The sequence below is a fragment of the Oryzias latipes genome, chromosome 10 (assembly GCF_053564925.1).
Source record: "Oryzias latipes strain Hd-rR chromosome 10, Olatipes_Hd-rR_3.1".
In the NCBI taxonomy this organism is placed as follows: Eukaryota; Metazoa; Chordata; class Actinopteri; order Beloniformes; family Adrianichthyidae; genus Oryzias; species Oryzias latipes.
This window is the reverse complement of record NC_136246.1, coordinates 22,290,004-22,304,861: the sequence shown is the minus strand read 5'-3', so window position 1 is coordinate 22,304,861 and position 14,858 is coordinate 22,290,004. Positions and strand designations below refer to the sequence as shown.

Below are 14,858 nucleotides of genomic sequence, written 5' to 3'. Positions count from 1 at the left end.
CAAAGAACTGTCTTGAGAGGCCAGAAAACACGGACTCCAACCGGCAACCCCCCCAGCTGCACACCACTGACTCCTCTGTCCTCAAGGTTCAACTCAAGACAGATCAGGATCCAGGCCTGAGTTCTTCTACAGACCACAACACACACACAGCCCCCTGGACAGACTCCATCATGTAAAAGTTCGCCCGCCCCCCCTTCCCCTCCCATGGTTAAATTTGGCACAGTGGACACTCTCAAATGTAAACCACCAAAGCCCATCATCTTGGCTGTTGGGGGTGAGTGGCAGGGCAGCTGGCCAATGACGTTGTCCGTTAAGCCTGTCTGGACATGAGTGCCCCCCAAGGCTAAAAATAACACAAAGGGTCTATCTCCTATCGCTGAGGGTGGGGGAGATCGGAGATGAGCAGCCAATGGCATCCTTAAGCTGCAATGACAGCGACAGGAAGCTGACAAACGCTGAAAAAAGTTCTGCTTGGATGTGATACCGGGAGCTCAGCTGAACCGTGGTCTGCCATTAGTTCATCCATCAGGAGCAAATTGTCTTCAATTCAAAGAAAAACACTAATCTCTCATCAACTAAAAAAAAAGAAGAAGGTAGTTTTATTTTTTTCATATTGCAAATTGTACAAATTGTACAATTTCAACCCATCGTCTTGAGTGTAGATTGTTTTACTTGGAGGATATTTGCAAAAGGAGATTTGAAAGTTTTTCCTTAAAGAGTCATCACCAAAGAGTTTAATTTTCCAGAATAAAGATGCTGTTAAAAACTCAAGATACAAAACAATATGAAAGAATGGGTACAAGAGATTAAAAATAAAAAAGTCACCTCTATAAACCAGAAGAAACATGAAATGCAGTTGTTATTTGTTTATTTGGGGCAAATTTTAAACTTTCGCTTATGTTGCAGCACCAGCATTTATCATTATAAACCATATTCCCAGAGTATACTAGAGAGTTCCACTTACATGGGAATCTTATCGATAGGATAACTACATGCAAAAGCTTTCCCTTAAACCATAAAACAAGTAGAACTTGCTTTAGTTTGTGTGTGTGTGTTTTTTTTTTTAACATTTATCAAAGGATTATACACAGAAAAGCCAAAAACAATTTCACTAAAAAAGGTTTAATTCTGGAATTTTTAACATTTTCTGTCTGGCTCCTTGGAGAGAGTTGATCATTTTTCTATGTATATCTTTAAAAACAGCACATGCAAATATGCTTTTAATGTTAATTTTTCTAAAATTAACAGGAGAGGGGAAATTCGTGGGATAAAACATATTTACAGGTTTATATTTTAAAGCCGGTTTGCTGAGTTTTACAATGCAAAATATTTTCTGCATAACTGTTTTTAAAATTTTGTTTTCTGGATGTTTCTGACTTTTTTATAGCTCAATAATACAATAACCTATACATGGGTCAAACTCAAGGCCCGAGGGCCAAATGTGGCCCTCCATGTCATTTTATGTGGCCCCCGAGAGCATAAAGGTTTTGAATTTCTTAAAATGAAAAAAAAAAATTGGTGTGTATTTATTCATATCTAGGGAGAATCGGACTTGAAATATTGAATTGGGCAACTATACAGTAGGACTTAAACACTGTCCATATAACCTAACCTGACAGAATCAAAATTTAAAAGGATTTATGCTAGAGTAACAAGCAAACATATTTTTTTATGCAACTGCAATTGTCACTTTAAAAAGTTATAATAAATAAATAAATAAACAAATGAGTCATTTACCATTAAGTACTAGTTACATTTATTTTTCATTAGATTTAGTTACATGTATGAGTTATCTCTGGCCTTTTGAGGACAGCCACTATGATGAATCTCGGTGAAAATGAGTGAAAATGAGTTTGACACCCCTACAATAACCTGTAGAAGTAATCTCCAATTTATAGGTTTTACAACCTGTCACTTCAACTAATAGAAAACGAGTCCCTTTGGTAAAAAATGTGCTTTTTTCCGTGTAAAAATGATTAACCCTTGTGCTATCCTATGACCCTACCCTTACATTGATGTGTTATTCCTACCATGACAAAAGGTAATTAAAAGGGGAGAGGATTTCATGTAATTCATGGAAACCAGTGAAGATCACAAATCATTGAAGAAAAAAGTTTTGCGCACTGTCTAGTGGGTCTAGATGACCCAACTCCTAACGTTAAAGTGCCTAGGATAGCACAACTGTTAAAGGCATGACTTTTAGCAGGTGTTTTGGCTTCAGTTTTACAGCAGATGCCTAACCCTGTATGTTTATCTGGACCTGGAACCAGCATGGAAACACAGGAAAGTTGCCCGAATGTGGTTGCAACTTACAGCACCTGGTGGTCCCAAGAAATCTGCCATCCAAGGACTAACTGGACCCGACCGTATTTAGCTTCTCAGATCAGACAAGATGAAGATCAAGCATGTCCATGGAGGCGCAGTCATGAAGCCTCATGAAGTACTCTCATGTTATGGAAAGGTAAAAAGCTACAATGATCAAAACAGCAAAACACTTTAAAGTGACACAGTCATTAGCCATGATGGATTTGTAATAAACAGACCCTGTCTCTAGAAAAACACTAGATCTCTCATGAGACCTTGAACTGGATGAAGTGGGTGTGATAAATAGATGTATGGAGATTTAAATAAACAACAGGAAAATGTACAGAATCAGTGCAGTTAAAGTCCCACTCCAATTATCATTTTGATCTATTGTAAAAGCGTTGCCAGTAGTCTTTTAATTATGATTTTGCTGTTTTTAGCCAAAATCTAAAAGCCTGCGTTGTTTTCTAGGCAATAGTTTCTACAGACCACCAGGAGTTTATTTGAAATTCGCCTGAGTTGTTGACAGGAATGTTGGCGTAGAGTAAGCCTGCGCTCATTTCCCATCATCCATCTGTTTACACTCTCTCTTGCTAGCTTACAGCCCCTTAAAACATTAGCCGAACAATAAAAATGGCGAGCAATATTGGAGCTTTCCAGCTGTACAGTTTTGAGTCAGATTTCAGCTCAGACGAGGAAAACAAAGGCGTACATGGATCTATTTAGCGGAATGGAGTGGAGCAGGGAGCTTATAGTTTGTACGCAACAAATACAAGCTTTATAAAAACGGTTTTTTTTTCATCTTCTCCTGATTCACAATGAATAAAGGAATACTCAGAAATGCAATTTTAACTTAAATTTTCTTTACATACGTTCTCCATCATGAGAAAAATGCTAAAAGAACATGTTAATAACACAATTATAACTGGAGTGGGTCTTTCATGTAAAACATGCATCATGAACAAGCTGATAAATGTGTGTAGGGGTGAGGTTTCAGAAAGCAGAGCATCTCTCCTCCCTCTCGGTTGGGACCTTTTTGGCCACACTAAACTTTGACTTCAAGGAATGATCCGCTATCAACTGATTGATTTCATTTTGTCTATAGGAGGAGAGCCTCTGACCTATCCAGGCTGGATTTGACTCGTTTTCCGAGCCAGCTAAACAGCGTTTGCAGGCCCTGCCTATGAGGTATGCCACCTCAGCCAGGTTGAGCAGCACACACACCCCAGAGGCCGCTAGCATGAACACAGTAAATATGGTCTTTTCTGTTGGTCTGGACACAAAACAGTCCACTGTGTTGGGGCACGGGTAGGAGTCGCATTTCACCAAACGCACCATCTTAAAGCCTGGGTAGATCAGGTAGAAGATGTAGAGAAAAGCCACCTCAAAGAGGATTCTGAAGATAATGCTGATCATGTATGTCCACCAAAGAGCTCCAATGATCTGAAACTTCTGGTTCTTGATGTGTTCCAGTTCTTTTGGGCTGCCGCGGCCCGTCCTCTTCATTATTTTCTTATCGATGTGACGTCGGTGGGCCACATGCATGGCCACAAGCAGCGCCGGGGTGGAGACCAGGATGACCTGCAGCGCCCACAGCCGGATGTGTGAGATGGGGAAAAACTGGTCGTAACAGACGCTGTTGCAGCCCGGCTGCTGGGTGTTGCAGATGAAGGCCGACTTCTCGTCCCCCCAAACGCTTTCGGCAGCAACCACCAGCACCAAAATGCGAAAGATGAAGATGACAGAGAGCCAGATGCGCCCAATTCCAGTCGAATGCCTGTTTACGCCGCTGATCACGGCATAAAAGGTTCCCCAGTTCATCTTCGACTCCAGGTCTGCCAGGGCACAAATATGAAAACAGAAATCACAAAAATTGGTAATATAAGAATACAAAACTACCTAAAAATAAATAAACTCTTTATCTACCAGATAAGGCTGTAGCCTGATCTGGAAATAAATCTAAGGGAGCAAGTGGCTTTGATTAAAACATATAAGGTCTACAAGCTCAGTGACAAATACAGGTGTGAACACAGTTTTTAAAGGTTTACCAGGTTCAGCCGGCGGTGCAAAAGGGCGTAGGACACGCCGATTCCGAAGATGACCATCCTGATTTGTGACATGAAGCTAGATTTGTTCGCTCCGGCAGATAAAAACAGCCAGCTGGCTGTATAAATCCAGGGGCGATGGCCTGTCCTTGTGCACGGTCATAATACGCAAGAAATCAAAGCCAATTGCAAAACATTGGCAGAACCACGTGATTTCCTCGCACCGTATTAATACTTTACTCCCAAACTGACCTACAACCCACTTGCAGACAGACGGACGGACGGATGCCAGCAAATTTCTCCAAAGAATGAGCAAGACGTGCATGTCATTCAGAGACTCCTTTTTTTCTTTTAAGTGGGAGGAATTTCCCAAATGACAAAAAAAAGTTGGCAAATGAAAATGATGTATATTTAAATGAAAGATGACCACAAAGAAAGGTGATATTAAGACTGTTAGAATGGCATGTATATGTCCAGGGGAGCGTCAGCCAGAAGTCAAACCACATTCAGCCTCATTTCACAGGGAAATGAGACTTGTTAGCAAAAACCAGAATGAAGAGGATAGATAGAGCATTTATTTTACCTTCAGCTGTGATGGTACACAAAAATGTGTACAAAATGGGAGGAAATGATTTGAAATATTGTGTTTTTTAGGAAGCCCAAAGGCTGGAGTGAGAGCACTGTGCGTTTGGAAAATGCAAATCATTCCTCCATCCAATACTAGCCGCTGCCCTGCACCGTCGCAGTCATATGCTCTTATATAAACCATTTACATACAATGGTGTCTTCTGTTGGGCTGCAACAAGACTCTTTACAATTCAGATCAAACGCCTTGATTTCCGCCTACCCCGGGGCAAAACAAGGAATCTGTGTGGACACAAAGGCCTTGGCCTGCCACATTATTTATTGTGCTTAGCAGGGCAGCGAAGTGAATGAAGCTTGTGTGACCTGAGCTCTGGAGGATCACTGACAGTTTGAAGAATTTATCTGGAAAATGCAACAACCTCACTTCAAATTTTATACGTGAAACAATGAAAAACAAAAAAAGGCTTTAATAAAACAATTATATATTTGAGTGCATATATTTTTGAAATTATCATTTGATCTCTCTCTCTTTCTATTCATATACATATTTTTTTAACAAAAAAGTAAGTTAACACAAAAGAAATAGCAACCATAATATCTTGCCAGTGGATGCAGTTATTGTTTTGAAGGCTCCTTAAGCAAACGTGAATGATGCTAATAACAATAATGATAAAATCTTGTTCACGGCTTATTGAGTTGGTTCTGGTCAAAGAGTCACAGCAGACAGTAAAACTGAATCCAATTGAAAAGACAAAGTGGTCGTTTTTCATGTACATTCAACTGACCCACGGCAGTTCATTGTGCCGACAGCGTTTGTGCGTCACGCCAAACGTTGTACCCTGTGGGCGGAAAAGTTCCAGCACGCTTTCCGATTCACAACTCCACTTTCCAAGATTTCACGGTTAACACCAAACATCTACAGTCAAAATTGTTTTTCTCAATCCAGAAATTTCATGTTGATGTGGTTCTCCTAAACTTTTCCTTTAAAGATATTTCAAAAATGGGTTTGATCTATGAGAACCTCAATTTTGGATTTGTTAAATCTGCTCAGTAGTCTGAACCACTTCTCACCCCACCATTGTTCTGATAAAAGCTACTTTTCCTCACTGATTTATTTTCTGAAATGATCCCGTGTTTCTTGTATTAAAAAGAAAAATCAAATTTTAAAGGGCAAAAAAATCCTCAGTGACTGAAAAAACAACCCCAAATAATTTAGATTACCCTACAAATAAGGGAGTTTATTATTTAACCAGAGTATTTCTTCGCTTTACAACATGAAAAAAATAATTTATACACAGGAGTATAACAGTTTCCTTTTGAGTGAGTAGCATGCAGGGTCTTGTTTTAACTCATTAAAAGAAAACCTTTAAAATGTCGCTCTGAGACAGAAAATATAAAAGTGCAAATGAGCCAAAACAAAAAATAATTTTATCATCACACTTTTAGAAATAAAAATGACTAGTTTTTACCAAACCATGCTTATATGTGAAAAAAAGCATTTAGAAAAGGAAATGAAACTAAAAAGCATTATGAACAACAATGCCAACGAATGTGCAGGGTAAAGAATCATAAACATTTATTTTTTAAACAGAAGGATGGAGTTGTTAAAAGGAAAACTATTAAACTTAAACAGGCAAACACTCCTAGATTTATTTTTTTAAGACAGTATGCTACAATAAAACAGAAAATCCAAAATTACAACTTTGATGATCAATATAACTAAATTAACCTTATTTCCTTTCACAGGAATCAACATTTCCTAACAGTAATACACCAAACTCTAAATAATATTCAGACATTTTACATATATATGCATACATTTTTACCAAAAAGAAAAAAACACAACAAAGTTCCAAAGAACTTGCAAAGACTTAGTTAGCAGATGTGTTGTTGCATCTTATGTGTATTTGTCAGATGAATTCAATGGAAGAAGGTTCTGGTGAACGTGGAAGTTCAGTTGAGCGTAAGCCAGCGTGTTGTGGACCTGGCTATTAAAAGTGAAGCAAACAACAACACTTAAACTAACATTCACTTTAACAGCAGGTTGACTAAAGTCAGCTTCAAACTAATGAGTAGACAGGCTGAAAGGCTGATTTGGGTTTCTTCCCCGTTTTCTTAACTACTTCTTAGGCTGGATGTAGCAGGAGATGACGTACTTCTCCCAGTCGGAGTGCTGTTTTCGAGCTTTAACTTCAACAGCTCCTACAAGACAAAACAACTTTCAGGATGAAATAAGAAACGTTAGCAAAAATGACAGGCAAAGCAGGTTTGATAAAACATGAGGAAAGTTACAAGACAAACCCAAAATCCAGTGGAGGAAATAGGTATTTGATCAATTGCTGATAGTTGGCACTGCTGTAAATTCAAAGGGAAGGCATCCATATGCAGAGCCAGGAACGCAAGAGTTTTGAACACGGAAGCCCAGAACTCGCATTTACATACATTTTTCTTTGGAAGTGGCGGCTTAAACGCACGCCGCCTAAGACAGTGTGAACGTAGCTTCAGAGTAGAGGCTTAAAATCATCAGAAAGAGAAGTCCAGCTGAAACACAAAATGCTGCTTCACCATGTTAATTTCTGACTCTGAGCAGACATCACAGGAGTCTAATCTGCTGGAGATAAACACGTGAACATGATCTAGATTTTGTGAGTTTCTGTGCAGGTTCTCATTCAGTTGAGTCTGGCAAATGGACCTAGACTGATGAAGCCACTTGGATGAGCGTCAAAATATTTACAATACATAAATAAATAGAATTTCCTTTGCATTTTAAGTGCACCTGTAGGTAGTAGTTTCAAATGTTCAACTGAAGACAACGAACAGTGAGGTAGCTTTGCTTACTTTTTCTCACCAGGTCAGTATACTGGTGTTGGGTATGTCTTGCATGGCCATTCTGGGCCAGCCTCATAGACAGAGGTGCACCTCTCCTGAGGGTAAAAACAAAAAAGATTTACACTTAAAATTATTTTTTACAGTCCCACTTAACCATCTGTGCTTCACACAAGAGACTTTAACAAATGTCTCAAAAACAAAATCGACACAATCTTATTCAAAACCTTTTTTTGAACTGCAAAATGCCTTAAGTTATTGATCAAGTATTCATGTAAGTCAGTTTTAGTCACCTCATCCCTCCCATCTTTCCCTTTTCCAGGAACAGCTCCACTGTAACGGTGTGTTTCTGTGGGTAAAGTCTGGCATAGAGCGTTCTGTTATGCGTCATGGTTTTGAACCAACCCACTGCCTCGTCAGACCAATCTATTCCATTAATGGGCATTACCTGAGGGGGAAAAACAGATATAAAACACCACTAAACTCAGATAATGACAAGATGAAGCCATGACTATAATCAAGTAGACAAATGCAAACAATTAGGCTTGCCCTTTCAAAGTAAAAGCTTTATTTCTCATACTCTTATCTGTGCAAATGATTGGTGCCAGTCTCAGTTAGACTTAGTCTACACACAAAAAATAGATTGTAAGATCCAGGAAAAATAAAACTTGTATCCAAGCAGGGAGAGATTGCTTTAGTTTTTTTTCTTTTTTCTTAAGTCTTGGGGACAAATAAAGAAATAAAGCAAGTACGACTGTAAAATGACACCCCGAAAGATAAGACGAACGACCTGTCCTTGGACTTTTAACTTTGAATATTGCTCTGATTCTCCTCTTTTGTGCTCGAGCTCTAGCCTGGCACTTCTTTCTCTGCTAATTTAAGAGTGAAGTACCTGTTTTTCTATGTATTTTCCTCAAAACCTTTATTCTCAGATTTACTTAATTTTTAACAATACATTTCACCAAAGTTCCACATTTAATTCAAGTACAAGTATTCTCTTAAATCAAAATTTGGAAGTTAAAGAAACAAAAACATGTCATTTAAATGAAAAACAGCTGTCTGAAAAGTTAGCTGACATCTACTGGAAAAATAAATTCCTCAGTTTGGCCGTCAATAAGGGGGTGGGGCCTCAGAAGCTGTACTGCAGAGCCAAAGTGTGTTTACTTTTGTATGTGTGCTGTGCGTACATTAGCGATGCAACAATTCACTTGCCCCAGGATTTGGTTCAAACCTAGATTTTTGCGTCACCATTTAGTCTCGGTTGGAAATATGATTTTTGTATTACAAAACATCAAAATAAATTAATTTAAAACTCAGAAAAATTCTTTCATTGGCTAATAAGCTAGTAACAATGAAGAAAACCTTTCAGTTGGCTTACACTAAACTAGTTTATTTTAATGAAACAATAAATGCTTCTTAAATTCAGCACAAGCGTGTTTGACACTTTCAATGTGATACTGGCATGCAGTAGGGATGCAACATTTTACTTTCCCACGATTTGGTTTAATGGTGTAACAGAACCTGCTGGTTGTTCCTCGCACATGGTTCAGGACCAGAGGAGACAGATCCTTCCAGGTTGTTGCTCCTAAAATCTGGAATGAGCTACTGTTGTCCCTGCATTCACTGGACTCTGAATTCGTTTAAACGCCAACTCAAAACTTTTTATTTTGCAAAGCAGTTTAAGTGAAACGGTTTTTATTTGGGCTTGGGATGATTGTGATTACGTGGTGCATGTTTATCTCTTTTACGTTTTTATAACTTTAACTTGTGAAGCACCTTGTGACTTCTGTTCGGTGAAAGGTGCAATAGAAGTACAATTGACTGTTTTACTTTAACAGGAAGTTGTGGCATACCTAGTGTTTATCCTGGAAAACTAGTGATGATAAAGGTCTAAACTGTAGCAAATGCAAAGGAAGAAATGAGGGTTTAACAATGGAAGGGTTTTGTTTAGAACATGGATCTGCGCACCACCGTGTGTGTTTATCGCTCAGACGGAGGGACAGAGCTGGGAAACATCACAGGAGATACAAAAATAAAAGGATCTCACATTCGCCAGGGAAACCTGTAGAGCCTGAAGCGGTAGAGCTGCTGCTTCTGCAGGAAGGACCGTTAGATTCAAGAGGGACAGACAACAGGTGTCTCCGAAGTCTAATCTCTTCACATCCACCTTGACTGATGATTTATATCCAGCACCTTCTATGGAAACATCATCTTGCATCAAAAACAAAAAATGGATAAGTCAATGTCAGGATATTAGTCAGTTTGATAGACTCTGCTGCCACCTAGAGGTGTCTTAAGCTACTGTTTTATTTATTTATTTTTACAATAAGACATACCTGGGCTCACTCCACAGATCTTTATCACCTGAGCTCTGAACCACTGATCTTTTTCACAGAACCTGCCCATTACCAGGGTACCAATGTCTGGAATGCAGTTCTGCTCTGCGTATGAGGGGCTGATTTCACTGCTGCTGCACATGAAAGACAGAATGGCAGAAGAAAAAAGAAACTTAAGCCAAAAAAATAAAAGTTGTTTTAAAAAGCAATGATGCAAGGTAGAAGAGCTGATATAGATTCATCTTCACTTACTATTTGACAAGAGCCTGCAGCTTCTCATTGGAGTCAGCACGTTGGATGTAGAAGGCACTTGGACTTCTAATGTGAGACACCACGACCTCCGCTTCTTCAAATCGACAGATCTCAAAGTCGGGAATACTCACATTGTTGGGAATTGGTGTTTGAGAATGAGCAGAACTGTTCTCCAGTTCAGGTTCTCTAAGGTGCATGTTTTGGGGAACACGATCAATGTTTTCAGTGTAGTTTGTTGCCTCAGAGAATGTATTTTGAAGGCCCTGGTACTCTGAGGTGTTGTGCAAAGTCTCACTCTGCATCATCTCTGTGCAGATTTCCCCAACATCCCACAACTCCGTTTCTGTCATAATCATACAACTGTAAACCACATTTCCGCTTGGGTTAACCCTTTTTACACTGAAGACGGAGTTTGGGTTGTCAGCGTTTGTGGCTAAAGTCTCTGAGGCCAGAGCACTGGTCTGGCCTGTTGGGAGCTGCTTGATCTGCGTTCTGTAGGTAGCTGAAATCGAAATTGTCTGAGAAATTTCTGAATTCTTCGCCTCGTTTCTTCCTTCAGTCCTCCCAAAAACGGTGGAATCAAGCGCATCCTTTTTTTTAGTTTTTGCTTTGATGAAGTGCAGCAGCTGGCAGGATGTTTGTTTTTGGTGTTGGACTTTATTGCCTTGTCCCCAGATAACTAGTGGTTTAGGGTTACTGTTCTCTGAGAACAAAGCTTGTAAGGGAGGCAGCGGTGCTTGTGGCTTTTCTTCACTGATCAAATGGTTCTGAGCCACAGCAGGTGGAACACAGACAGACTCCGCTTTCCTTTTCTCCACAAAAACAGTTTCTTTGTCTTCCTTTGATCGGTGGGAGGAGCTTGTAGCGGACGCCTCGTTGATGCTGTCGTGCAGAATGAGAGCTGGTTGTAGCCTAAAAGGTTTCATGCAGCGATGGGACAGAGAGGCAACAAGTACCTGCACCGTATTGGCCATGGGCCTGGAAATGAGGGACTTTTTCAACATCAGCCCAAACTGGATGCCGACTGGCATGAGACTCACTTTCATTCTCTTTGTTCCACATGTTTGAGGGTTATTGGACCTCTTTCCATTTTTACAAACAGGCCAGACAGGTGAATCTGTAGAATTAAAGATGCCAAAAGAAAAACATATTTCAATTTTGAGGACAGTGGGCAAAGTTTCACATATAAATGTAGTCTTTAACTTAGCTTTTGTTTTTTAACTTACCAACTGTTAGATCTTTAAGCATTTCTGAAAGTTTCAGAATATTTTGCAGCATTAGATCTAAAGCTTTTGTGAGATCACTGAATACACTGGCAGGTAAAGACGAATTCAGAGCATGCTGGACTTCTCCATAAACCTGGACACAACAGAAAGTATTACAATTACCTTATCTTTTTTTTAACATTATAAGGACTTTTCAGTTTCTATCATCTTGAAGCACTTTATGCACCAATACATTTTCTCTACTATATTGATTAGAGGAAATTGGGTAATAAAGCAGAGTACATTAGGAATTATAGAAAACATTTGCATTAAAAAAAAACAACTAAAAGTAAATGGAAAACAACAAAACATAAACAAAAAAGTTTAAAAATGTATGCACAAATGATTTCCGCATTGCTGATATACTATCTATGGTCAGTTGTAATTTTTTTAGCTAAATTTAAAAGCTTTTAATTGTTTATCAATACTGAAAACAAATATTTGACTTTACATACTAAACAGGATTTTTGCTTTCAGTTTTACTCATTATGTTATTATAATGTGCAGCAATCGATATGTTGTTATTGATTGCTGTGGTAAATTCAAATACAACTTAATTTATAGCCCTTTTCCTGCCACAGAACACCTCAAAGTGCTTTACAGAAAAATAAAATAATAATTAAAAAACACAGACATTCCCACAAAAATAAATTCATAAATCCAATTAAAGCACGAGGAAATGTAAAAAAAAAAAAAAAAAAACATAAGGTTGCCGACCGTAAACACGCCCAACAGCACAAAACCGAAGACCAGTCTCCTCATTCGATGTCCGCGCGCGCGCGCTATCGCGCCACTCCTAACCCTATGACCCCACCCTTACATTGACATGTTCTCCCTACCATGACAAAAGGTAATTAAAGAGGGAGAGGATTTCATGTAATCCTTGGACACCAGTGAAGATCACAAATCATTGACAAAAAAGGTTCAGCGCACTGTCTACTAATGGGTCTAGATGACCCAACTCCAATGTTAAAGTGCCTAGGATAGCACAAGGGTTACACTCAAATGCTCCTCCGCCCCCACCCACACTGTTCAAACCATATTCACCTAACTGACTGGAGCGCCAATGCAATGTAAACACAGAACACAACAGAACCGCGTTACGCTATATGAAATAATCAGCCTTGCGACTGAAAATATAGCTGCAAAAGCGTAAAATAAAACATATTTCAAAAAGAACATAAACAAACCTATCGGCTATGATTGTAATAGCTAACACAGGTGCGCAGAAAATGGCCTTCGCTTAAGACTTAACCCATAGAACGTGGCGTCATCATGGAACCGGTTTAAACATTACCTTTTTGGAGAAGTTACGAAGTTCTTGATCAAGCGTGTTTCGGGCTTTTTCCAGCAGGAACAATTTGTAAGTCAATTGAGCTTTCTGTGCATTTATAGAAGAATTGTGTTGGCGAACGACGAGCATCTCCTGAGGAGCCATGGTGCGCGCGACGCCCGGCTCGTGTCTGCTCATTTCAAACTTCTTGCCTGGCTGACCAATACATTATTTAGAAAGCGAGTTAGCTAATTCACGTTTTTTGATAATGTTTTTGTAACACGTGCTACATTTAAATTTAACTATGGTGAATTATTTAAATTTTAACAAGACAAAAATATCCAAAAGAATATCCAGAAGATTCTTTTTTTCTACTTCTTACCCTTCTTCTATTGACTGTACAGGGACATGTGCTGCTTCCGGTCAGGACTCGATAGTTGTCGGTAAATGAATTTGAAAGTAAGGATGTTAACAACAAAATAAAAGTCACATTTTCTTTCAATAGTTTTATTAGTCATCCAAACATCCGATAAAGTTAACCTCTTTACAACACAGTTATTTTTATTAGTTATTAGTTAATTATTCTGCCGCAGCTGCATTTAAGTTTAACAGACAGACATTTTTATTTTCATTTTTAAAATAATAAATTATATCACTTGTCAATAGTTTATGAAAAATTGTCTATTGGTGTTTGTTTCAGGAGGAATTGTAAGTTTTAGCACAAAGTCTGCAAACTTGCCTTTGTTTTTCAAAGAGGTAATCATTTATTTATTGCTATTATAGGTATTTTATGAAATTCTTCCCTTGTAATGGAAATGCATTTTTGCTGTGCCGAAGTTAAATTTTGTGTAGTTGGCTAACACTTCACAGAGCTGTGCCATGATTTCAGAATGTAAACACACTGGTCAGAGGTAATCGGCAGCTTTATCATCATTAGTCCCTTATTAGAATGAATTTACATCACATAAACAGAAGTGGTGACAATGTTTCGTTTGGGCCTTGCACATGGTTTGTGGTGAAAGTGTGGATTAAGTAAAATGTATTGTAAATTGTAATCTCTTAGGTTTTAATCTAAGCAAATCTAGTTGTGTAAATGTGAAAAATGTTGCATCGTTTTTCTGTATATTATTTTTGCTAACATTTAATAGTAATCTGTTGACATAATCTGTTGACATCTGTCAAAGACCCACTCCAAGGAAAATTGGGACAGTCAAACATAGTTTAGAGAGCCGTGTGAAGAAAATTGATCTTAAAATTGCATTTCTAAGGATTTCCTTATTCAATTGTTAATCGAGAAGAGACCAAAAAAAAAATAAAAAAAAATGCTGTTTTAAAAAGCTTGTAACTGTGACATAGAAGCAACAAGTGGCAGGCCACAAGCTCCCTGGGGGGTATTCCAGAAAGCCCGTTTAAACTACCCTGACTTTAACCCTGAACTCTGGCTGAAATTCGCCTGAATTTGCTTACTCTGGGTATGTCGGTTCCAAAAGACCGGATATGAGTTAGTGTAATTACGCTCGACTTGGTAACCCTGGGTTAATGCACGTGCACAGCAGGTACATAAAGACATTCTCAATGGATCGCCGATTTCCGGAGTCACCATGGAAACATGTGGAGAAAAAAAGAGAGCGCTATACTCCTGTGAGACAGAGTTGGAGATTTTAATGACAGCGTATGAAGATTATACGTCCATTAAAAAAGTAATACGGCTGCATCAGCAAAAGAAAGAGTTTCTGCTTGGAGAAAATAATGGACAACGTAAACGCATGAGTCTCTATCTCATTTCTATTTTCATTGTGACGCATAACTTATCCAACTTAAATCAATTAATTCAATTGGTAACAAGTAATTGAGTTAAATTTATTCAACCTCTTACATCTATCCAACTCAATAATTGTTTTTACAACTCAAATTTACATATTTATCTAACTAAATTTCATTTTACTACAATTCAATTAAAAGGTTTTCCATC

General features: G+C 38.5%; 1 protein-coding gene across 1 annotated transcript; it reads right to left on the bottom strand.

Annotated features, from left to right (window-relative positions):
* Nucleotides 1-851: 851 nt before the first annotated feature.
* Nucleotides 852-13,207, bottom strand: LOC101165818 (uncharacterized). Its single transcript, XM_078954482.1, has 11 exons — nt 12,911-13,207; nt 11,575-11,707; nt 10,349-11,465; nt 10,097-10,230; nt 9,808-9,971; nt 8,054-8,208; nt 7,773-7,858; nt 7,055-7,136; nt 6,880-6,922; nt 4,353-4,410; nt 852-4,139 (listed from the first exon to the last, which is right to left on the bottom strand). Exons 1-11 carry the CDS (start codon nt 13,082-13,084, stop codon nt 3,298-3,300), a joined length of 2,988 nt encoding a protein of 995 aa, XP_078810608.1. The 5' UTR covers nt 13,085-13,207; the 3' UTR covers nt 852-3,297.
* Nucleotides 13,208-14,858: the final 1,651 nt, after the last annotated feature.